The following is a 24,920-nucleotide window of genomic DNA, read 5'->3' as shown; positions in this document are numbered from 1 at the left end:
AGCACACACAACCATAAGCAAAATGCCTGAACGAGCGAAAGGACACACAACCAGAAGCAAAATGCCTGAACGAGCGCACACACAACCAGAAGCAAAATGCCTGAACGCGCGCACACACACAACTAGAAGCAAAATGCCTGAACGCGCACACACACACAACCAGAAGCATAGTGCCTGAACTCGCGCACACACACACACAACCAGAAGCATAATGTCTGAATGCGCGTGGAAAACCAGAAGCATATTGCCTGAACGCGGGCAAGCACACACAACCAGAAGCATAATGCCTGAATGCGCGAGCACACACAACCAGAAGCATAATGCCTGAACGCGGGCAAGCACACAACCAGAAGCATAATGACTGAACGTGCGAGCACACACAACCAGAAGAATAATGCCTGAACGCGCGAGCACACACAACCAGAAGCATAATGCCTGAACGCGCGCTCACAACTCGAATCATAATGCCTAAACGCACACACACAAACAACCAAAGCATAATGCCTGAACGTGCTCACACATACACAACCAGAAGCATAATGCCTGAACGCACTCACACACAAAACCAGAAGCATAATGCTTGAGCACACACACACAACCAGAAGCAAAATGCCTGAACGCGCACACACAACCAGAAGCATATTGCCTGAACGCTCGAACACACACAACCAGGAGCATAATGCTTGATCGCGCACACACACACAACCAGAAGCATGCCTGAACGTGCCTACACACACAACCAGAAGCATAATGCCTGAACGCGCGCACACACACACACAACCAGAAGCAAAATGCCTGAACGCGCACACACACAACCCGAAGCAAAATGCCTGAAAGCGCACGCACACACACAACCAGAAGCATAATGCCTGAACGCACGCACACACAAAACCAGAAGCATAATGCTTGAGCACACACACACACAACCAGAAGCAAAATGCCTGAACGCGCACACACAACCAGAAGCATATTGCCTGAACGCTCGAACACACACAACCAGGAGCATAATGCTTGATCGCGCACACACACACAACCAGAAGCATATCTAAACGTGCCTACACACACAACCAGAAGCATAATGCCTGAACGCACGCACACACACAACCAGAAGCATAATGCCTGAACACGCACACACACACACACACAACCAGAAACATAATGCCTGAACGCGCACACACAACCAGAAGCATAATACCTGAATGCGCACACACAACCAGAAGCATAATGCCTGAACGCGGCAAGCACACACAACCAGAAGCATAATGCCTGAACGCGGGCATGCACACAACCAGAAGCATAATGACTGAACGTGCGAGCACACACAACCAGAAGAATAATGCCTGAACGCGCGAGCACACACAACCAGAAGCATAATGCCTGAACGCGCGAGCACACACAACCAGAAGCATAATGCCTGAATGCGCGAGCACACACAACCAGAAGCATAATGCCTGAACGCGGGCAAGCACACAACCAGAAGCATAATGACTGAACGTGCGAGCACACACAACCAGAAGAATAATGCCTGAACGCGCGAGCACACACAACCAGAAGCATAATGCCTGAACGCGGGCAAGCACACAACCAGAGGCATAATGCCTGAATGTGTGAGCACACACAACCAGAAGGATAATGCCTGAACGCGCGAGCACACACAACCAGAAGCATAATGCCTGAACGCGCGCTCACAACTCGAATCATAATGCCTAAACGCACACACACAAACAACCAAAGCATAATGCCTGAACGCGCTCACACATACACAACCAGAAGCATAATGCCTGAACGCACGCACACACAAAACCAGAAGCATAATGCTTGAGCACACACACACACAACCAGAAGCAAAATGCCTGAACGCGCACACACAACCAGAAGCATATTGCCTGAACGCTCGAACACACACAACCAGGAGCATAATGCTTGATCGCGCACACACACACAACCAGAAGCATATCTAAACGTGCCTACACACACAACCAGAAGCATAATGCCTGAACGCACGCACACACACAACCAGAAGCATAATGCCTGAACGCGCGCTCATAACTCAAATCATAATTCCTAAACGCACACACACACACAACCAGAAGCATAATGTCTGAACATGCCCACACAAACAACCAGAAGCATAATTCCTCAACACGCACACACAACCAGAAGCATAATGCCTGAACGTGCCCACACAAACAACCAAAGCATAATGCCTGAACGCGCACACACAACCAGAAGCAAAATGCCTGAATGTGCACGCATACACACACAAACAGAAGCATAATGCCTGAACGTGCCCACACAAACAACCAAAGCATAATGCCTGAACGCGCTCACACATACACAACCAGAAGCATAATGCCTGAACGCACGCACACACAAAACCAGAAGCATAATGCCTGAACACGCACACACACACAACCAGAAACATAATGCCTGAACGCGCACACACAACCAGAAGCATAATACCTGAATGCGCACACACAACCAGAAGCATAATGCCTGAACGCGCGCACACACAACCAGAAGCAAAATGCCTGAAAGTGCACGCACACACACAACCAGAAGCATAATACCTGATTGCGCGCACGCAACATGAAGCATAATGCCTGATTGTGCACACACACAACCAGATGCAAAGTGCCTGAACGCATACGCAAACACACAACCAGAAGCAAAATGCCTGGTTTTTGCTGATTCAAATAATCAACTAATCATCAAGCGTTGATCATTTGAATCAGCAGTGTAGTGTTAGCTCAAAAACCAGAACGTGCCGACCTAAAGCTTGTTTAATAGAAGTGTCCAAACGGCCGGCCAAATGTTGCTTATGATTTGATCATCTCGCAGCTTATGTCATTGTCTTCATGAGGCTGTCCTAATAGGTCATGGTAACCATGCAAACTGAACTGCGCTGATATGTTACATAGGACATAAAAACAAATAACTTTTTTCCCCCTCAATGCAATAAGGTAAAAATGTCCGAAGTCTTTATTTTGAAGACCCATCCCAAAATTGTCACATGCTTTTGGACACACACACACACACACACACACTGCCCACTTTGTGAAATAAAGGCAATTAAATTGAAAACTCGTAAACTCGTGAGTAACTGTGGATCGTTATCACAAGGTGACGTTTGTGTCATAGCCGTGCCCCTACAGTAGATTAGATGGCAGCTGATTTTTTTATGATTGGCACTACAGTGCAAGGCCTTACTAATTGGTCTGTCATTACTCTGTCTTTGTATGATTCCACAGGACGTTTTTGTGATATTTGCGTACATTGCTGCAGCAATTCAGCACGGCAATATGCAGTGATTTTGTCCAAATTGTTGCCAAAATGTGCAGACAAGGGAAAAGGTTTGTTGACGTGTCGCTTCATTTAACCATATTATGTGGTGATTGGTTGAAAGTGCAAGCATTATTTTTTTGTACTGAGGTGTTGAGTCAGTTTCATGCAATAATACTGAGATTATTTGACTGTTTTATGCAGAAATAGTTCGGTCATTCGTCAAATTTTCAAGCCCTCGCATAATATGCAGGGAATTGTTGATTTTGCACAACAACAAAAAAAGTAATCACAGAATCGTGGAGAGACTGATTCCTCCTTGCTCAGTAGCTTGAGTTTTATCTTAGATCACTTGAGGATAATAAAAATGTACTTCTAAATATGCAAGTACAGAATGGGTGTATACCAGTGGAAGTTCAAGTTGTCTCCCAGGCTTCAAGTTTTAGCACCGAATTGAAGATACAGTTTAGCAAACAGCACTATATCGCAGACGAACTAAGCCACGTTTGCAGTTAATATTGTTAAATGAGAGTGAAGCTCAGTCTTTTATTGGGTTGGTGAGATGTCAGTTATTTTATTTGAATTCTATTTTGATCAAAGTCCTTACAATGTCAAACAAAGGATTTGTACGAAGATGTTCGCTCACACGCAGACACAAATATACTTGCACACACATTCCCAGTCGCAAATGCTTGCTTGTACACGATACCAAGCAGAAAAACACATGCTTGCAGTACAAACACCCTGGCACACTCAAACACACACTCTCTCAGAAACACACACTCCTTTACACATGAGAGCACATATAGAGCATCAGAATTATTTTTACAGTAATTTTACACAATAGAGTTCAGTACATTTCCTTATCCCTTGGAAGCTTGAGGGAAGCCAGTTGTTAAGGCTTCCATTTTGCTATGGCCATCCAAAGAAAACACATCCCATCTGTTGAGCGAGTCTTTGCTGAGTGGAAAGCCAATATTTTCTTTCACCAGTCCATAGAATTCCATTCCACCTGAAAACAATGACAGTAACAGCAACAGAACCAAACTTGCAGGACATTTTCTGCATTGAATTTACAGATTGTCATCATAAATGCTGGAATGTCTGACCACTATCTAATTTGAATATGTATTTAGAGCATCATAAAAGTCAGTCTCAGTCTAGTTGACCACAGTTTCATTTCTTCTTCTTCTCTAAAAAAAGTACAAGTTCTTTCTTTTAAATCCTACACACTAGTTATAAGATAAGTTAAACCCTGTGAAAATATTGAGATTCTTGTTAAAGGCACAATATTTAGCCATGAGAAGAGAGCACACTGCTACTTATTGTGTCCTGTAGAAGCCTATCTGGTTTAGCTTTTTTTGTAAGCCCTGATAACACAAGCAGTTCACATGTCTACTTGGAATCCACCCATTATTATAATAATAAAGTAGTTACATCAAAATAGTCACTGGCCATTGTGATAGCTAAGCAAAGCAATAGTCATGAGCAAAAGAATTTTAGCCATGGTAAAGTACCCTGTTATATTATAAAGGGAAAGAAACACTACCATTGTTTATTCAGAAAAATGAAGATATTTTAGTTTAAAATGTGAGAAATTGTCATCATCTGAGAGCCGTAGACATTCACTGGCCAGATCGGAATGTAACATGGCCTGCCAAACAGAAAGAACTGCAGGATATTATCATTGTGTAAATAAAAGGTAGGATTGCTTAGAATACTGCCGAGGCCAGTTTAGCTTTTTTCCCCATCATCCAAATTGTAAGGTTCCAAAGGATGTAATAGAGTCCAACCTAATCTAATTTACAGCCACATAGCATACTTTATAAGCTTACTAAATGCATCTATTGTGACACTAATTGCTGCCCTTTAATGCTACCAAATTACACCGTTACAAGGCTATAACCACTTATCTTATTTGTTTTGTTGAACTAATATAGTACCCATTCTGGCACAGCCGTTTCTACAATAGCAATGAATCAAGTGGGAATTACAGGGAATTGTTCAGGTTCATACAATTGATCATCAGGTTTGAGTATAATTACAGGGAAGTGAACAAATTCATTGAAATCCAAATAAATAACCTCAGCGCGCACCTGTTCTTTTTATGCACCAAAGCAATGAGGCCAAAGGATTTCCATGGCAAATCTTATAGCTGTCGAATATCCCGTTTTATGCTATGCCAGTTCTTCTGATGCTGGAACACTTTTCAGAGGCCAAGGTGTTTATGAGTGGAGATCATTTAGTATAATGTTAATGTTAGTATATGTACTTGTGTTTGCCATTTAACATAGAACTTTTTGAATAGCCGAGCTGCACTATAGGTTACTATACTATGTGCAAATACGCTGTACAGTACTGTGCATTTGAACAGAGATTTTGTGTTGGCTGCACTTGGCTCAACCATCTACAGCATGTATTATCAGGGCTTGCGCATTTTGATGTGGTTTCGAAAGCATGGTGACATCATAAGTCATTCTTTACCTGATTTCTTTTAAAGAAAATTACATTTTACATGCTCACAGACGCTGTGAGAATAGATACAAATTTGAACAAATTTTGATTTTTAAGATTAGTTGATTTCCAATTCACTTCTGTCCTGTAGTTACCCTAAATGCAATGATTGTTCAAAAGCATACAGTAATACATGTAGGCTCAACTATGGAGCCTTTGCTCAGGTTTCATACAAAGGAAAGAAAACAGGCTTTGTTTTACAGTGCAAAAAGCCGGTAAGCACACATGCATCTAGCATTAACCAACAAAATCAAGTCACACATTAAGAACATGCAAAGTAGCATGTTCTTCAACTCACTGAATACTGCCTTAGTCACAAGGTGTGGACTCAACACAATGAGAACTGCCTTAATCATGGGAGGAAGAGTAAATACTTAATTGAGGATGAACTTATTCATAGTTAAAACAAATGAGAACTACCTTATTCACAGAGATGAGTTCAACCAAACAAGGACTTCCTAAACCACAAGATGAAGTTTTACTCAGCAAGGATTTGCTTCAATAACAAGATAGGGTTTAACTAAGAGAAAACTGTATTTGTTATTACCCACAGATTTCGCAATGTTGTTTTTCTCTTTAGAAGCAAATAAAAGTTCTGTTACGGACCACATGCAGAGGCTGAGAGGAAATAAGGTGAGAACAGGATTTCTTAATAAATAAAATGCAGTTGCAGCCTAAGAGTAACAATGAAGTCACCAAAGTCAATTTTTGGCACAAAGTTCAGACTTACAAATGCAGGTGAACAACTTCACCGCCTCTTAATTCTGTACTAATTTTCACTATTTCTATTTTGTACGGATAAATACAGCAAAAAGGTGAGAGAATTTATTAAATTACACTTCTCTTATATATATATATATATATATATATATATATATATATATATATATATATATATATATAGATTTATTTATTTATATCATATAATAAATTGTATTTACATTGAAAAGACATCCGCTTCACCTCGCATTCCTCAAACAGAAGTCATACAAACTGGGCAGAATTTAACTCCCCTCTCTTTTACCCTTGCTGTACAAGAACCTAGCTAGCTAAACAAACCTCTAGCGGGAATAGCCACGCACCCTAGTGGACGTAGTACAGCCAGTAGACCAGGTTGAAGAAGGTGAAGGCGATAGGGAAGATGACACGGGACCACTTGTCTATGGCGTTGACGTCCGTCAGGTCAGGGATCTTGACTTTGAGCTGCGATGCTCTCCTCCTCAAACGACTCTTCTTGTGGCCGACTGGCCGGTCGAGGGCTGGTCGACCGTACAGGTCTCGGCTGGCCATGGGCTTACGGTACTGTATGCTGGCGCTGTCGTAGGAGAACATGGTGGCCCGCGGGTCGTTGAGAGCCCCTATCATTTCAGCCCCGGTCATCCCGGCCATGCCACCCATCCCGCCCATCTCGTTACGGATCTCCAGATTGGTCAGGAGGATATTGCCGTGGGCGTCCACCTGGTGAGGGAGATTGGGACAAGGAAGTGAGGTCACAATATATTACAGAACACAACAGACCATGAGCTTTGATCATTTGAAGTTTGGAAAACATTTATGCCAACTCGTCTTTTTTGTTGATTTTCATATGCCAGAGACTTTGAATACGAAACGCAAGACCCCCCACTCCTACCTGCACTTTGTTACTCTCCAATCGGTTCTTATTTTCATTATTGGTTTGAGCTGCTTTCTCTGCCACCTTTTTCTGCAAGTGAGGCCCCCGTCCAAAGAAGATGTAGTTGACAAAGGCGTACTCCAGCAGAGCGAGGAAGACGAACACGAAGCAGCCCATCAGGTAGATGTCTATAGCTTTGACGTAGGGGATTTTGGGTAAAGTCTCTCTCAAGTGGGTGTTGATGGTGGTCATGGTCAGCACAGTGGTTATGCCTGGGGGAGGAAGGGAAAGGAAGGAATGGCTCAGAGTCATGGTTAGTTTAAGGTTTAGATGAGGGATCTTAAGCTCCTATACACGGTGCACAGGCTTTTGTCTTTCAAGACACGTGCCCTAAGAAATGGGAGACTTCTGGGTATCATAGAAACAAGGATGTGGAAGAGACCTCTACATGACTTGATGAGCTCGATAATTCAATCCAGTCCCAAGCTGCATTCTAAATGCATGGACTTCTGTATGGGGAACAAGGTCAGAATGCTAATAATTTACTCATATTATTGTCTCTGTATTAAACCAAGGTGTGGGAACAAGGGGGGAAAAAACAATTTCTTCGATCTGAAGGTAGTGCATACCAATATGTTACCTACGTTGACCTGATACATACCTTATTCACATTTACCTGTGAAAATGCCAAATGACAGTTGCCATCAGTGCCCGTCACATGCATGACACCTCTGAGCTCCAGGCGAAAACACTGGACAAGCATAGATCCAGAACAGTGTTATATTGTATTCAAGTGAGACAGTTCTCAGAAGAGCAATGCACAACTAGATAGTGCATTGGTGTGAAGTTGTCACTCAGCCACAATGTTACATTCACTGTGACACTGACTCTTGGGAGTTAACAAGAACAAGCTGACCCAACTCAACATGGCTCAGCACACAGGCATTCCAATCACTCACTGCTCATACACTTCACCTCATCTCACAACTGCTCACTTCATACAAACAGATGGATGTAAAAATGTGCCCTGCGTTACTGCGTTAGATATGTGAACTGGGATCACAAGATGGAAGATCACTGTTCGTTTAGGCATTGTTTTAGTCTATACATACAATGTTTGGTCTACACAAAACTGTTCGATCAAAATAACGACATCAACATATAAGACTAATAGATTTGTTAGACTTTGGTTTACAAAACTATCTACACCCATGTAGGCTACATGTATGAACTGTATACAATTATGTATATTACTCACTTAGGCGTGAGACTCATGTAAGAGTAACATGTAAAGTAAGAAACAAACTCATATTATAATCAGCCATGCACAATCAGTTCCACATTATATACTTAAAGGACAAAATGCCACATTTTTGCAGGTACACTACATGACCAAAAGTATGTGGACATCTGCTCGTCCAACATATCATTCAAAAATCATCGGCATTAATATGGAGTTGGTTCCCCTTTGCTGCTATAACAGCCTCCACTCTTATGGGAAGGCATTCCACTAGATGTTGAAACATCGTTGCGGGGACTTGCTTCCATTCAGCCACAAAAGCATTAGTGAAGTCGGGCACTGATGTTGGGTGATTAGGCTTGGCTTGCAGTCGGCATTCCAATTCACCACAAAGGTGGTCGATGGAGTTGTGTTCCTGGCTCTGTGCAGGCCAGTCAAGTTCTTCCACGTCGATCTCAACAAACCATTTCTGTATGGACCTCACTTTGTGCACGGGGGCATTGAAACAGGAAAGGCCCTTCCCCAAACTGTTACCACAAAGTTGGAAGCACAGAATCGTCTAGAATGTCCTTGTATGCTGTAGCGTTAAGATTTCTCTTCACATGAAAAACAACCCCAGACCATTATTCCTCATCCACCAATCTTTACAGTTGCCCCTATGCATTCGGGCAGGTAGCGTTATCCGTTAAGATTTCCCTTCACCGGAACTAAGAGGCCTAGCCCAAACCATGAAAAACAGCCCCATACCATTATTCCTCCACCACCAAACTTTATAGTCTGTAATTTGGTAGCGTTCTTCTGGCATCCGTCAAACCCAGATTAGTCTGTCAGACTGCCAGATGGTGAAGTGTGATTCATTACTCCAGAGAATGTGTTTCCACTACTCCAGAGTCCAGCCGACTCTTAGCATTGTGCATGGTGATCTTAGGCTTGTGTGTGGCTGCTTGGCCATGGAAACCCATTTCATGAAGCTCCTGACGAACAGTTCTTGTGCTAACATTGGTTCCAGAGGCAGTTTGGAACTCCGTAGTGAGTGTTGTAACCGAGGACAAACAATTTTCAAGCGTTGCATGCTTCAGGACTCAGCGGTCCCGTTCTGTGACCTTGTGTGGCCTACCACTTTGCGGCTGAGCCGTTGTTGCACCTAGACGTTTCCACTTCAAAACAACAGCACTTACATTTGAACGGGCCAGCTCTTGCAGGGCAAAAAGTTGACAAACTGTCTTGTTGGAAAGGTGGCTTCCTAAGACAGTGCCACATTGAAAAGTCACTGAGCTCTTCATTAAGGCCAATGTTTGTATATGGAGATTACTGTGTTAATCGATTTTATACACCTGTCAGCAATGGGTGTAGCTGAAATAGCCATATCCACTCATTTGAAAGGGTGCACACACATATATATATATATATATACATACATATATATATATCACACACACACACTTGAAGTCAGAAGGTACATACACCTTAGTCAACTACATTTAAACTCAGTTTTTCACAATTCCTGACATTTAATCCTAGTACAAATTCCCTGTCGTAGGTCAGTTAGGATCCCCACTTTATTTTAAGAAGGTGAAATGTCAGAATAATAGTAGAGAGAATGATCACATTCTTTCATCACATTCCCAGTGGGTCAGAAGTTTACATACACTCAATTAGTATTTGGTAGCATGTCCTTTCAATTATATAACTTGGGTCAAATGTTTTGGGTAGCCTTCCACAAGCTTCCCACAATAAGTTGGGTGAATTTTGGCCCATTCCTCCTGACGGAGCTGGTGTAACTGAGTCAGGTTTGTAGGCCTCCTTGCTCACACATGCTTTTTCAGTTATGCCCACAAATTTTCAATGGGATTGAGGTCAGGGCTTTGTGATGGCCACTCCAATACCTTGACTTTGTTGTCCTTAAGCCATTTTGCCACAACTTTGGAAGTATGCTTGGTGTCATTGTCCATTTGGAAGACCCATTTGCGACCAAGCTTTAACTTCCTGACTGATGTTTTGAGATGTTGCTTCAATATATCCACATAATTTTTCTACCTCATGATGCCATCTATATTGTGAAGTGCACCAGTCCCTCCTGCAGCAAAGCACCCCCACAACATTACATTTACATTTAAGTCATTTAGCAGACGCTCTTATCCAGAGCGACTTACAAATTGGTGCATTCACCTTATGACATCCAGTGGAACAGTCACTTTACAATAGTGCATCTAAATCTTAAAGGGGGGGGGGTGAGAGGGATTACTTATCCTATCCTAGGTATTCCTTAAAGAGGTGGGGTTTCAGGTGTCTCCGGAAGGTGGTGATTGACTCCGCTGTCCTGGCGTCGTGAGGGAGTTTGTTCCACCATTGGGGGGGCCAGAGCAGCGAACAGTTTTGACTGGTCTGAGCGGGAACTGTACTTCCTCAGTGGTAGGGAGGCGAGCAGGCCAGAGGTGGATGAACGCAGTGCCCTTGTTTGGGTGTAGGGCCTGATCAGAGCCTGGAGGTACTGAGGTGCCGTTCCCCTCACAGCTCCGTAGGCAAGCACCATGGTCTTGTAGCGGATGCGAGCTTCAACTGGAAGCCAGTGGAGAGAGCGGAGGAGCGGGGTGACGTGAGAGAACTTGGGAAGGTTGAACACCAGACGGGCTACGGCATTCTGGATGAGTTGTAGGGGTTTAATGGCACAGGCAGGGAGCCCAGCCAACAGCGAGTTGCAGTAATCCAGACGGGAGATGACAAGTGCCTGGATTAGGACCTGCGCCGCTTCCTGTGTGAGGCAGGGTCGTACTCTGCGGATGTTGTAGAGCATGAACCTACAGGAACGGGCCACCGCCTTGAAGTTAGTTGAGAACGACAGGGTGTTGTCCAGGATCACGCCAAGGTTCTTAGCGCTCTGGGTGGAGGACACAATGGAGTTGTCAACCGTGATGGCGAGATCATGGAACGGGCAGTCCTTCCCCGGGAGGAAGAGCAGCTCCGTCTTGCCGAGGTTCAGCTTGAGGTGGTGATCTGTCATCCACACTGATTTGTCTGCCAGACATGCAGAGATGCGATTCGCCACCTGGTCATCAAATCAAAATCAAATCAAATTTATTTATATAGCCCTTCGTACATCAGCTGATATCTCAAAGTGCTGTACAGAAACCCTGCCTAAAACCCCAAACAGCAAACAATGCAGGTGTAAAAGCACGGTGGCTAGGAAAAACTCCCTAGAAAGGCCAAAACCTAGGAAGAAACCTAGAGAGGAACCGGGCTAGCCAGTCCTCTTCTGGCTGTGCCGGGTAGAGATTATAACAGAACATGACCAAGATGTTCAAATGTTCATAAATGACCAGCATGGTCAAATAATAATAAGGCAGAACAGTTGAAACTGGAGCAGCAGCACAGTCAGATGGACTGGGGACAGCAAGGAGCCATCATGTCAGGTAGTCCTGGGGCACGGTCCTAGGGCTCAGGTCCTCCGAGAGAGAGAAAGAAAGAGAGAATTAGAGAGAGCATATGTGGGGTGGCCAGTCCTCTTCTGGCTGTGCCAGGTGGAGATTATAACAGAATGGCCAAGATGTTCAAATGTTCATAAATGACCAGCATGTAGTAAGGCAGAACAGTTGAAACTGAGCAGGAGCATGGCCAGGTGGACTGGGGACAGCAAGGAGTCCTCATGTCAGGTAGTCCTGGGACATGGTCCTAGAGTTACTGGAGCAGCAGCATGGCCAGGTGGACTGGGGACAGCAAGGAGTCATCATGTCAGGTAGTCCTGGGGCATGGTTCTAGGGCTCAGGTCCTCCGAGAGAGGAGAGAAGAGAGAATTAGAGAACGCACACTTAGATTTACACAGGACACCGAATAGGACAGGAGAAGTACAGATAAACAAACTGACCCTAGCCCCCCGACACATAAACTACTGCAGCATAAATACTGGAGGCTGAGACAGGAGGGGTCAGGAGACACTGTGGCCCCATCCGAGGACACCCCGGACAGGGCCAAACAGGAAGGATATAACCCCACCCACTTTGCCAAAGCACAGCCCCCACACCACTAGAGGGAAATCTTCAACCACCAACTTACCATCCTGAGACAAGGCCGAGTATAGCCCACAAAGATCTCCGACACGGTACAACCCAAGGGGTGGGGGGGAACCAGACAGGCCGACCACAACAGTGAATCAACCCACCCAGGTGATGCATCCCCCCCAGGGACGGCACGAGAGAGCCCCAGCAAGCCAGTGACTCAGCCCCCGTAACAGGGTTAGAGGCAGAGAATCCCAGTGGAAAAAGGGGAACCGGCCAGGCAGAGACAGCAAGGGCGGTTCGTTGCTCCAGAGCCTTTCCGTTCACCTTCCCACTCCTGGGCCAGACTACACTCAATCATATGACCCACTGAAGAGATGAGTCTTCAGTAAAGACTTAAAGGTTGAGACCGAGTTTGCGTCTCTGACATGGGTAGGCAGACCGTTCCATAAAAATGGAGCTCTATAGGAGAAAGCCCTGCCTCCAGCTGTTTGCTTAGAAATTCTAGAAGAGGGAAGAGGGAAAGGAGAAGATTAATTGTGTGTCGTCTGCATAGCAATGATAGGAGAGACCATGTGAGGTTATGACAGAGCCAAGTGACTTGGTGTATAGCGAGAATAGGAGAGGGCCTAGAACAGAGCCCTGGGGGACACCAGTGGTGAGAGCGCGTGGTGAGGAGACAGATTCTCGCCACGCCACCTGGTAGGAGCGACCTGTCAGGTAGGATGCAATCCAAGCGTGGGCCGCGCCGGAGATGTCGGAGAGGGTGGAGAGGAGGATCTGATGGTTCACAGTATCGAGCAGAGTCTAGAAGGATGAGCAGAGGAGAGAGAGTTAGCTTTAGCAGTGCGGAGCGCCTCCGTGATACAGAGGAGAGCAGTCTCAGTTGAATGACTAGTCTTGAAACCTGACTGATTTGGATCAAGAAGGTCATTCAGAGAGAGATAGCGGGAGAGCTGGCCAAGGACGGCACGTTCAAGAGTTTTGGAGAGAAAAGAAAGAAGGGATACTGGTCTGTAGTTGTTGACATCGGAGGGATCGAGTGTAGGTTTTTTCAGAAGGGGTGCAACTCTCGCTCTCTTGAAGATGGAAGGGACGTAGCCAGCGGTCAGGGATGAGTTGATGAGCGAGGTGAGGTAAGGGAGAAGGTCTCCGGAAATGGTCTGGAGAAGAGAGGAGGGGATAGGGTCAAGCGGGCAGGTTGTTGGGCGGCCGGCCGTCACAAGACGCGAGATTTCATCTGGAGAGAGAGGGAGAAAGAGGTCAGAGCACAGGGTAGGGCAGTGTGAGCAGAACCAGCGGTGTCGTTTGACTTAGCAAACGAGGATCGGATGTCATCGACCTTCTTTTCAAAATGGTTGACGAAGTCATCTGCAGAGAGGGAGGAGGGGGGGGATTCAGGAGGGAGGAGAAGGTGGCAAAGAGCTTCCTAGGGTTAGAGGCAGATGCTTGGAATTTAGAGTGGTAGAAAGTGGCTTTAGCAGCAGAGACAGAGGAGGAAAATGTAGAGAGGAGAGAGTGAAAGGATGCCAGGTCCGCAGGGAGGCGAGTTTTCCTCCATTTCCGCTCGGCTGCCCGGAGCCCTGTTCTGTGAGCTCGCAATGAGTCGTCGAGCCACGGAGCGGGAGGGGAGGACCGAGCCGGCCTGGAGGATAGGGGACATAGAGAGTCAAAGGATGCAGAGAGGGAGGAGGGTTGAGGAGGCAGAATCAGGAGATAGGTTGGAGAAGGTTTGAGCAGAGGGAAGAGATGATAGGATGGAAGAGGACAGAGTAGCGGGGGAGAGGGAGCGAAGGTTGGGACGGCGTGATACCATCCGAGTAGGGGCAGTGTGGGAGGTGTTGGATGAGAGCGAGAGGGAAAAGGATACAAGGTAGTGGTCGGAGACTTGGAGGGAGTTGCAATGAGGTTAGTGGAAGAACAGCATCTAGTAAAGATGAGGTCGAGCATATTGCCTGCCTTGTGAGTAAGGGGGAAGGTGAGAGGGTGAGGTCAAAAGAGGAGAGGAGTGGAAAGAAGGAGGCAGAGAGGAATGAGTCAAAGGTAGACGTGGGGAGGTTAAAGTCGCCCAGAACTGTGAGAGGTGAGCCGTCCTCAGGAAAGGAGCTTATCAAGGCATCAAGCTCATTGATGAACTCGCCGAGGGAACCTGGAGGGCGATAAATGATAAGGATGTTAAGCTTGAAAGGGCTGGTAACTGACAGCATGGAATTCAAAGGAGGCGATAGACAGATGGGTAAGGGGAGAAAGAGAGAATGACCACTTGGGAGAGATGAGGATCCCGGTGCCACCACCCCGCTGACCAGAAGCTCTCGGGGTGTGCGAGAACACGTGGGCGGACGAAGAGAGAGCAGTAGGAGTAGCAGTGTTGTCTGTGATGCTGCCACCCCCGTGCTTCACAGTTGGGATGGTGTTCTTCAGCTTGCAAGCCTCCCTCTTTTTCCTCCAATCATAACGATTGTCATTATGGCCAAAAAGTTATATTATTGACTCATCAGACCAGAGGACATTTCTCCAAAAAATACAATCTTTGTCCCCATGTGCAGTTGCAAACCATAGTCTGGCTTTTTATTGGCAGTTTTGGAGCAGTGGCTTCTTCCTTGCTGAGCAGCCTTTCAGGTTGTGTCGATATAGGACTCGTTTTACTGTGGATATAGATACTTTGTACCGGTTTCCTCCAGCATCTTCACAAAGTCCTTTGCTGTTGTTCTGGGATTGATTTGCACTTTTGGTACCAGAGTACATTCATCTCTAGGGGACAGAACGTGTCTCCCTCCTGAGTGGTATGACGGCTGCGTGGTCCCATGGTGTTTATATTTGCGTACTATTGTTAGTACAGATGAACGTGGTACCTTCAGGCATTTGGAAATTGCTCCCAAGGATGAACCAGACTTGTGGAGGTCTACAATTGTTTTCTGAGGTCTAGGCTGATTTCATTTGATTTTCCCATGATGTCAAGCAAAGAGGCACTTAGTTTGAAGGTAGGCCTTGAAAAACATCCACATGTACACCTCCAATTGACTCAAATGATGTCAATTAGCTTATCAAAAGCTTCTAAAGCCATGACAAGTTTCTGGAATTTTCCAAGCTGTTTAAAGGCATGTGTCATGCACAAAGTAGATGTCCTAACCGACTTGCCAAAACTATAGTTTGTTAACAAGAAAATTGTGGAGAGGTTGAAAAATGAGTTTTAATGACTCCAACCTATGTGTATGTAAACTTCCGACTTCAACTACACACACACACACACACACACACACACACACACACACACACACACACACACACACACACACACACACACACACACACACACACACACACACACACACACACACACACACACACACACACACACACACACACACACACACACACACACACAAACACACACACACAAAAGTATATCCATGCATTTTATATATATGCATCTGGGGTTTACTATGCGTCATTGTGTAAAGCACACCCCCAAGCGTGTCATCATATTGATAACAGTAAGCCTTCCAGTATGCACACTAAAAACAGTAGACAAGCTGACAGAAGAGTGTGAAATACTTGGAGAATGCAACCACTTACCATTCAAAGCAAATGCAGTGTCTGTGTATGCTGTATTTGTTTTATTTAAACCCAATAACCTGTGAAAGTTGATACTTCACAAACAGGAAAATGTTAACAAAACTGGAGCCACCCTTTTTGTAGGCAGGAACAAAGATCGGAAGTAGCATTATGGTATTTTTTCTCAAAAATATAGGAGCATCAGTAGCTCTATCTAGCTTAATAACTGTGGCGTGAAATATTTACACTTTTACAGTTAGTTAGCAACCGTTTCTTCGCTAGCTACGGTAACGCCCCCTTATAATGCCTCAAAATGTTATTTACTGATTCTTTAGTTGTTCCACAGATAACGTTCTCTGCATCTTTGCTTTGGTACATTTCAGCTCTCACCTTAAACTCAGGTTATATCACTGATGCTCACCAAATGAGTCAGTAGCTAGTCCACTGTGTGTTTTGTAAGGGTACAAACTGCCTCAGGGGTAGGGCAACCATGCATGTGAGGACACAAGGACACACTCTGCTGAGGGGTGTGTGTTTGTGTGTACACTCAACCTTGATGACAATGAGCATTTCAGGATTAATCTCTGACCTCCATGTCGTGGCTGCAAGGAACCCCATATTAGATGAGGTAGTAAGCACCTAAAGAATCACTGTGCTTTGGAGGATGAATAGGTAGCCCTTAACTGTGCCTTTGGGGCTGTGTGTGTCAGTCTATCTTAAGACTGTGTACGTGTGCATGGATGCATACCGCCTAGGGTGCTGTGTGTAAGTGTACACCAAGGTTATTATAGTTTTGTGTTTTTAGATTAGTTTTTATTTCTGTTCGTTTTAATATTTCAGTTAGTTTTCAGATCTGATTGACAAGTTTAATAAAAACATTTCTATTTAGTTTTTATATGATTTCATTTCAGTTTTAGGGACAAAAAAACCTATGCTTGGGAGACTATGAGCCATGTATGTGTTGTATAGTTTTTGTGATTTTTGAGGTCACTTCATGTCACTGTGGGGCAGTAATGCACAAGGTGATACAAATAATAATAATAATTTATTACATTTGTAAACGCGCTTTTCATTATACAGAATAATCGCAAAGTGTTTAAATTAAAATGTAAAAACCAAATACAAAAAATGACGCTACAAGTAGGGTTGCAAAGGGTCGGAAACGTCCTGGGATTTTGCTTCAATTCATCGAAAAGGTTAGCTTATATCGACAGCGACTTTTTTTGCGGGATACACGAGGCAATTCTCGGTCTTGTGTTATTTTGTTTAAACTATCCCCAATTCAATGGAATTGCAACCCTCTGCATGCACAGTGCTTTTTTCCACCACAGCTGATTCTCAAGATCTTGCACACCAATGAGATGCTATTAAGCCCACACTACTACACTGTCTGAGCCAAGGACTACATGCTTTCTGGTAAGTTTTGATTACAATACTGGGTGGGGTGAATATTTTCTATATGACATACATACATTTTTATTACAGCAAAGTGTGTTTAAATCATATCTAACTTGTTAACAATTTCCGCTAGTTAGTTTTTGCTACCATGTGGGTTTTAGCTTGCTTGAGCCTGCTAATTGAGGTGTTAATTCCATACATGTTCCATTTTATAACATTTATCTTACAAAGGAGTTGTTTAATCTAACCATCTATACATTGAATTATATATTTAAAAAAATAATAATAATCTTTACAGGAAAATTCCACAAGCACTATCTGTTGTGTGGAGACATTTCACTGCAGCTAATGTAGAAGAAAAAGCTGTGTACATTTGCAAATACTGTGCCAAATCATATGTGAAGAATCCCACAGGGATGCAGAATCATCTGGCCAAGTGCATAAAGTTCCCTCAGCGCTAAAAACAAGCAACCTCTGACAAAAGTCCCTCAACTTGATGAAAAATTATGAATCAGACACCTTATCGATAACAAGAGCTCATGGTCCTCCTGGAATCAGACGTTTTTTTGACTTAATGGAGGAACGTAGTCAGAGAAATGCTGATGAATGTCTTGCTCGAGCTGTATATGTAACTGGTTCACCGCTGATGCTCACAGGCAATGTGTATTGGAAGAGATTTCTGAATGTTCTTCACCCAGCATACACCCCCCCAACCAGACATGCTTTATCTACTCATTTGCTGGATGCAGAATTCAACAGAGTTCAAGTGAAGGTCAAGCAAATCATAGAGAAAACAGACTGTATTGCAATCATCTCTGATGGGTGGTCGAATGTTTGTTGGCAAGGAATAATTAACTACATCATCTCCACCCCTCAACCAGTATTCTACAAGAGCACATACACAAGGGCCAACAGACACACCGGTCTCTACATTGCAGATGAGCTGAAGGCAGTCATCAATGACCTTGGACCACAGAAGGCATTTACACTGGTCACAGACGACGCTGCGAACATGAAGGCTGCTTGGTCTAAAATGGAGGAGTCCTAACCTCACATCACACCCATTGGCTGTGCTGCTCATGTATTGAATCTGCTCTCCAAGGACATCATGGCACTGAAAACAATGGATACACGCTACAAGAGAGCCAAGGAAATGGTTAGGTATGTGAAGGTTCATCAAGTTATAGCAGCAATCTACCTCACCAAGCAAAGTGAGAAGAATAAGAGCACCACATTGAAGCTGCCCAGCAACACCCGTTGGGGTGGTATTGTCATCTTGTTTGACAGTCTCCTAGAGGGGAAGGAGTATCGCCAAGAAATGGACATATCACAGTCTGCCGATATGAACAGCCCCATCAAGAGGATCCTCCTGGATGATGCATTTTGAGAGAGAGTAGTAAGCAGCCTGAAACTCCTGAAACCTGTAGCAGTAGCTATTGCACTGATTGAGGGAGACAATTGCCATCCTGTCAGATGTTCAGTCTCTGCTTGCAGATGTACGGATTTATTCTCTTACTTCCCTGCCCACTTCATTGTTGCTCCAAGCAGAGGAAACTGTAGTCCTGAAATGCATCAAAAAGCGTGAAGATTTCTGCCTGAAGCCCATATACGCAGCAGCGTACATTTTGGACCCCAAGTGTGCTGGCAAGAGCATCCTGTCTGGTGCAGAGATCAACAAGGCCTATGGTGTCATCACTACCGTGTCTCGCCACCTTGGCCTGAATGAGGGCAAGGTTCTTGGCAGTCTGGCGATGTACACTTCCAAGCAAGGGCTTTGGGATGGAGATGCAATATGGCAGTCGTGCCAACATATCTCATCAGCCACCTGGTGGAAGGGACTTTATGGATCTGAGGCTCTTTCCCGTTGCCTACATCGTCCTCCAAATCCCACCAACATCAGCTGCTTCAGAGCGCAACTGGTCCGTGTTTGGGAACACACACACCAAAGCACGCAACAGGCTGACCAATACAAGGGTTGAAAAATTGGTGGCCATCTGGGCAAATTTGAGGCCTTTTGAGCCCGACAACGAGCCATCCTCAACAAGGTTGGAAAGTGACAGCGAAGATGAGGCCTCAGAGTGGACATTGAGGAGGTCCAGGGAGAAGACATGGAAGCCTGAGAGAGGGACGACCAAAGCTTTAGTGTCTAGACTATCATTTTACAGATGTATGTTGAAAATGTTTTTGGGAGATGCGATGGATCATTGTGGATCATTCAATATTCTCTTTCTTTTGTTGTTCAGTGAAATCATCCCATGTGAAGAGTCAACTCATTTAATTAAAGTTCAATTCATAACCATTTTTAAAATTTAATTATTTGCAATTATGTCTACTTATGATAAGGTAAAATGTTTCTGTCTCCATATGATATGGTAAATATATCCAATGCAAAAAACATCTACATTTAAATGGTATTAATTAAGGATGCACAATATAAATCGCTGAACATATCGGAATCGGACGATATTAGCTAAAAATGCCAACATCGGTATCGGCCCGATGTCTAGTTTAACGCCAATGTCAAAAACTGATGTCAAAACTGACGTGAATACCTATATAACGTAGGTACATGACATAATGACGCCACATAAAATCTTGCACTATACGTACAACACAGCATTCCGAACCTAGCCCACAATGTCTGCTGTGTGGATCGAGTAGTCAACAAGTAGAGCAGTCATTTGAAAGAGTAAGAACATTTCACTCAAAGGGGTAATCCATTAACGGCAAGATAATGGAATTCATTGCCCTTGACAATCAACCGTTCTCTGTCGTGGGTGATGATGGCTTTCTTTACTAGTCGAGCACCGGTACAAACTAACGTTCCCAAGTGCGCTATTGTTCAGATGTTGCCCTACCGGAGTTACAGTAATAGCGTCCCTGCTATTAGCTTCACAACATACTATGAAACGCCGTTTGGGTTTTTGCATGTCAAAAAAAGATACACGTCAAATAACACTATTTGACGATAACACTACTTCATGTGTTAAAGAAGCTTTTCATTTGACATGTCAAATAACCCAGTTCGATTGTAGAATGTTGTGTGTTTTGAATTTGCGCGTGCAAGCCAAGCACCACCACCACTATCAGTAGCACTGTAAAAGCTGTACAAAAAAGTCTGCAAACAATCAAACACTGGCCACGAACATTGTGTTTACAAAACCGTGTTGGTAATAAAGCATTATTTGTTCGACCGCAACTTCTGGGGTAGCTAGCTAGCTTTATCTTGGTACCTAGATAGCACCAATACAACCATCCTGAAAACAATGGCCAGTAGAAACTGCAGTCATTTTCACTATTCTTAGCAATGATTTAGGAATCATTGTGAATACGTATTAGCTAGGTAGCCAAAATGATTTATTGTTATTTTTAGTTTCAGTTTACTAAAATAACCTTGGTGTACACTCTGCCTAAGGGGAACTGTGTGTGTGTGTGTGTGTGTCTGTGTAAGTATACTCTACCTAGGGGGCTTTGTGTAAGGGTACACTCTGCCAAGAAGGGAAGTGTGTAAATATACACTCTACCAAAGAGGCTGTGTGCAAGTACACCCTGCCATGGGGACTGTCCGTCGAGGGACTCACTATAACTAGAAGTATTTGCTCGGCTGTGTGAAGGGGCACATTCTGCCTGCCTGGAAGGCAGTACAACACATGCCTACACCTGGTAACCCAAAGCTACTAAAGACATTCAGACGTGACTCTTTATTGAACCCCTCCACAAGGACAACCCATAGAATAACCCAAAGACACCGACCTAAAGCGACTCTGGCCGCAGACGCGTCATAGTTGATCCAGAAGGAGACCCAGGATAGGATGGTGATCAGGGTCGAGGGCATGTAGGTCTGTAGGATGAAGTAGCCAATGTTCCTCTTCAGCTTAAAACTCAGAGAGAGCCTCGGGTAGGAGCCTGGGAGACCAAACACAGTTTTCACGTCGGAGTAGGATGAAGTTTCCCACTAGACGCTGAACTAAGGTCAGTTTAGCATTTAGGGGTAAGATTATCCTATTTTCTGTGCCTGAGAGAACTTCTACCCGGTGCTTATGTGGCAGTTACAATCTGCCACACTCTCTAACGTTAGACACTCTTAAGTGGAACATCAGAAACTTTAATTAATAATACACTCTTGTAAGGGTTAGTAATCAGATTGTTACCTGTAGCAAACACTGCTTTTGTGGATTGGATGTGGTAGTCTATTATAGAGAATTGGGGCAGTTCGATGTTCTCCACCCCAGTCACTGAATTATCACCTTTCCAGTAGAACTCGATGTCATCAGTGGTGTACCCATCTGCGAGAGGGAGAGACTGTTACATCATCTAAAATGGACAGACGGCCAGTGTACCCAGCTGAGAATCTAACAGAATGGAACGTCATTCAACATGAACAGGCCGAAACCTGTGTCATTGAGAGTTTACTTGTCTGAAGCGGTGGCTCAAGTCTTTTTCTAACACTTCTCTTTGCCTGGTCTTAGTTGGAAAATGAATGAAACAGTCAGTTATTGGCCTTTCAGTAATTAGGCAAACTTAATTGGACTGGGTTGGCTTTTTCTCCCGTCAGACTCCTCCGCTTATCTAAAGGGAACCGCAGGATTTCAGGGAATTAGTTGCTTATCATTACTGCCTGTACTCAATCAGTGGTTTTGTCTTTCTTTCCCATTCATTTAATTTATGTGTGAGGGTCTTGGGTTATCACATCACCCCTGATGCCATAAGAGTATGGGAGAATGACATCTAAAGAAATGTGTAGACCAATATGGAGACAGTTGACTACAAAGAATAGCACAGCAGCACTGGAGATGTGTTCCCATGTATCTGTGGCCACAGCCAGAAACTGGACCAGATTGCCCACTGCCAGAAACTGGACCAGATTGCCCAGTGCCAGAAACTGGATCAGATTGCCCAGTGCCAGAAACTGGACCAGACTGTACACAGCCAGAAACAGGACCAGACTGTACACAGCCAGAAACTGAACCAGACTGCACACAGCCAGAAACTGAACCAGACTGCACACAGCCAGAAACAGGACCAGACTGCACACAGCCAGAAACTGAACCAGACTGCACACAGCCAGAAACTGGACCAGACTGCACACAGCCAGAAACTGGACCAGAATGCCCACAGCCAGAAACTGGACCAAAATGCCCACAGCCAGAAACTGGACCAGAATGCCCACAGCTAGAAACTTTGCACCTGCTATTTCCGTGGGGGTATAACATGAAAAATATATAATGACATCCACGCTAGCAGTAACCTTAGTCTTGATTGTTCTTTTATTTGTATTTTTTAGAGGGTAGATCGGCATTAATATTGCAGATACTGTACAGTATATTGTGGCTTCTATCGATGTAATTGTCTGCATCATTTTCAATAACCCATATATTTTTTTTTGCAATAAATAAATAAATAAAAAATTTAAAAAAATATATATACATACATACATACATACATACATACATACATACATACATACATACATACATACATACATACATACATACATACATACATACATACATACATACATACATACATACATACAGTACAAGTAAAAAGTTGACACACCTACTCATTCCAGAGTTTCTTTATTTTGACTATTTTCTACATTGTAGAACAATAGTGAAGTCATCAAAACTATGAAATAACACATATGGAATCATATAGTAACTAAAACAGTGTTAAACAAATCAAAATGATTTTATATTTGAAATTCTTCAAAGTAGCCACCCTTTGGCCTGATAACAGCTTTGCACACTCGGCATTCTCTCAACCAGCTTCATGAAGTAACCTGGAATGCATTTCAATTAACAGGTGTGCCTTGTTAAAAGTTCCTTTGTGGAATTCCTTTCCTTAATGCGTTTGAGCCAATCAGTTGTGTTGTGACAAGGTAGGGGTGGTATACAGATAACCCTATTTGGTAAAAGACCAAGTCCATATTTTGAGAAGAACAGCTTTAATAAACGACAGTCCATCATTGATTTAAGATATGGAGGTCAGTCAATCCAGAAAATTTGAAGAACTTTGAAAGTTTCTTCAAGTGCAGTAGCAAAAACCATCAAGTGCTGAAATGAAACTGTCTCTCATGAGGACCGCCACAGGAATGGAAGACCCAGAGTTACCTCTGCCGCAAAGGATAAGTTCATTAGAGTTTACCAGCCTCAAATTGCAGCCCAAATAAATGTTTCACAGAGTTCAATTAGCCAACATCTCAAAATCAACTGTTCAGAGGAGACTGCGTGAATCAGGCTTTCATGGTCGAATTGCTGCAAGGAAACCACTACTAAAGGACACCAATAATAAGAAGAGACTTGCTTGGGCTAAGAAACCCGAGCAATGGACATTAGACCCAACACCCCACCAGGCTGTGCAAGGGCTATTTGATGGAGTGCTGCATCAGTTGACCTGGCCTCCACAATCAACCGACCTCAACCCAATTGAGATGGTTTGGGATGAGTTGGACTGCCGACTGAAGGAAAATCAGCCAACAAGTACTCAGCATGTGGGAACTCCTTCAAGACTGTAGAAAAAGCATTCCATTTGAAGCTGATTGCGAGAAGAAAAAAAATGTCCCCTTTATTTAACTAGGCAAGTCAAAAACAAATTCTTATTGACAATGATGGCCTAGGAACAGTGGGTTAACTGCCTTGTTCAGAACGACGATTTTTACCTTGTCAGCTCGGGGATTTCATCTTGAAACCTTTCGGTTACTAGTCCAACGCTCTAACGAATAGGCTACCTGCCGCCAAGAATGCCAAGAAGGTGCAAAGTGCGTTACACTTTTTTGGTTTTGGTTACTACATGATTCTTTGTGCGCTACTTCATAGTTTATGTCTTCACTATTATTCTACAATGTATAAAATAGTAAAATATTAAGAAAAGTCCTTGAATGAGTAGGTGTCCAAAATTTTGACTGGTCATTCATTTGATATTTATATTCTTTATTATTTTCCCATAACCTCTCCCCTAATTGGAATAAACCAACAATAAATAAGACAACAATAAACTTCAGCTTATATATATTATATACAGTACATTTTGTTTTGTGTGTCTCATCGCTACAACTCCCGTACGGGCTCGGGAGAGACGAAGGTCATGCGTCCTCCGATACAGAAAAGCCGCACTGCTTCTTAACACGGAGCGCATCCAACCTGGAAGCCAGCCCCATCAATGTGTTGGAGGAAACACCGTGCACCTGGCAAACGTGGTTAGCATGCACTGCGCCCGACAGGAGTTGCTGGTTGGCGATGAGACAAGAACCTCCAAAGACCTCGCGGCCGGTTACAACAGAGCCTGGGCACGAACCCAGAGTCTCTGGTGCTGCAGTACAGCTCCC

General features: G+C 44.0%; 1 protein-coding gene across 1 annotated transcript in view; it reads right to left on the bottom strand.

Annotated features, from left to right (window-relative positions):
* Nucleotides 1–6,721: 6,721 nt before the first annotated feature.
* The window catches only part of LOC124046567 (gamma-aminobutyric acid receptor subunit beta-1-like), a 67,115-nt gene continuing 48,916 nt past the window's right edge, over nt 6,722–24,920 (bottom strand). Inside the window, exons 7-10 of the mRNA XM_046367084.1 lie at nt 21,745–21,879; nt 21,347–21,499; nt 7,427–7,680; nt 6,722–7,254 (exon numbers count right to left, since the gene is read on the bottom strand). Coding sequence (XP_046223040.1) covers nt 6,880–7,254; nt 7,427–7,680; nt 21,347–21,499; nt 21,745–21,879 — 917 coding nt within the window. The 3' untranslated portion in view covers nt 6,722–6,879. The remainder of the gene's footprint in view (nt 7,255–7,426; nt 7,681–21,346; nt 21,500–21,744; nt 21,880–24,920) is intronic.

Source organism: Oncorhynchus gorbuscha, linkage group LG10 (genome assembly GCF_021184085.1).
Source record: "Oncorhynchus gorbuscha isolate QuinsamMale2020 ecotype Even-year linkage group LG10, OgorEven_v1.0, whole genome shotgun sequence".
In the NCBI taxonomy this organism is placed as follows: domain Eukaryota; kingdom Metazoa; phylum Chordata; class Actinopteri; order Salmoniformes; family Salmonidae; genus Oncorhynchus; species Oncorhynchus gorbuscha.
The sequence above is the reverse complement of the archived record's forward strand: the minus strand, read 5'-3'. Positions and strand labels throughout refer to the sequence as shown.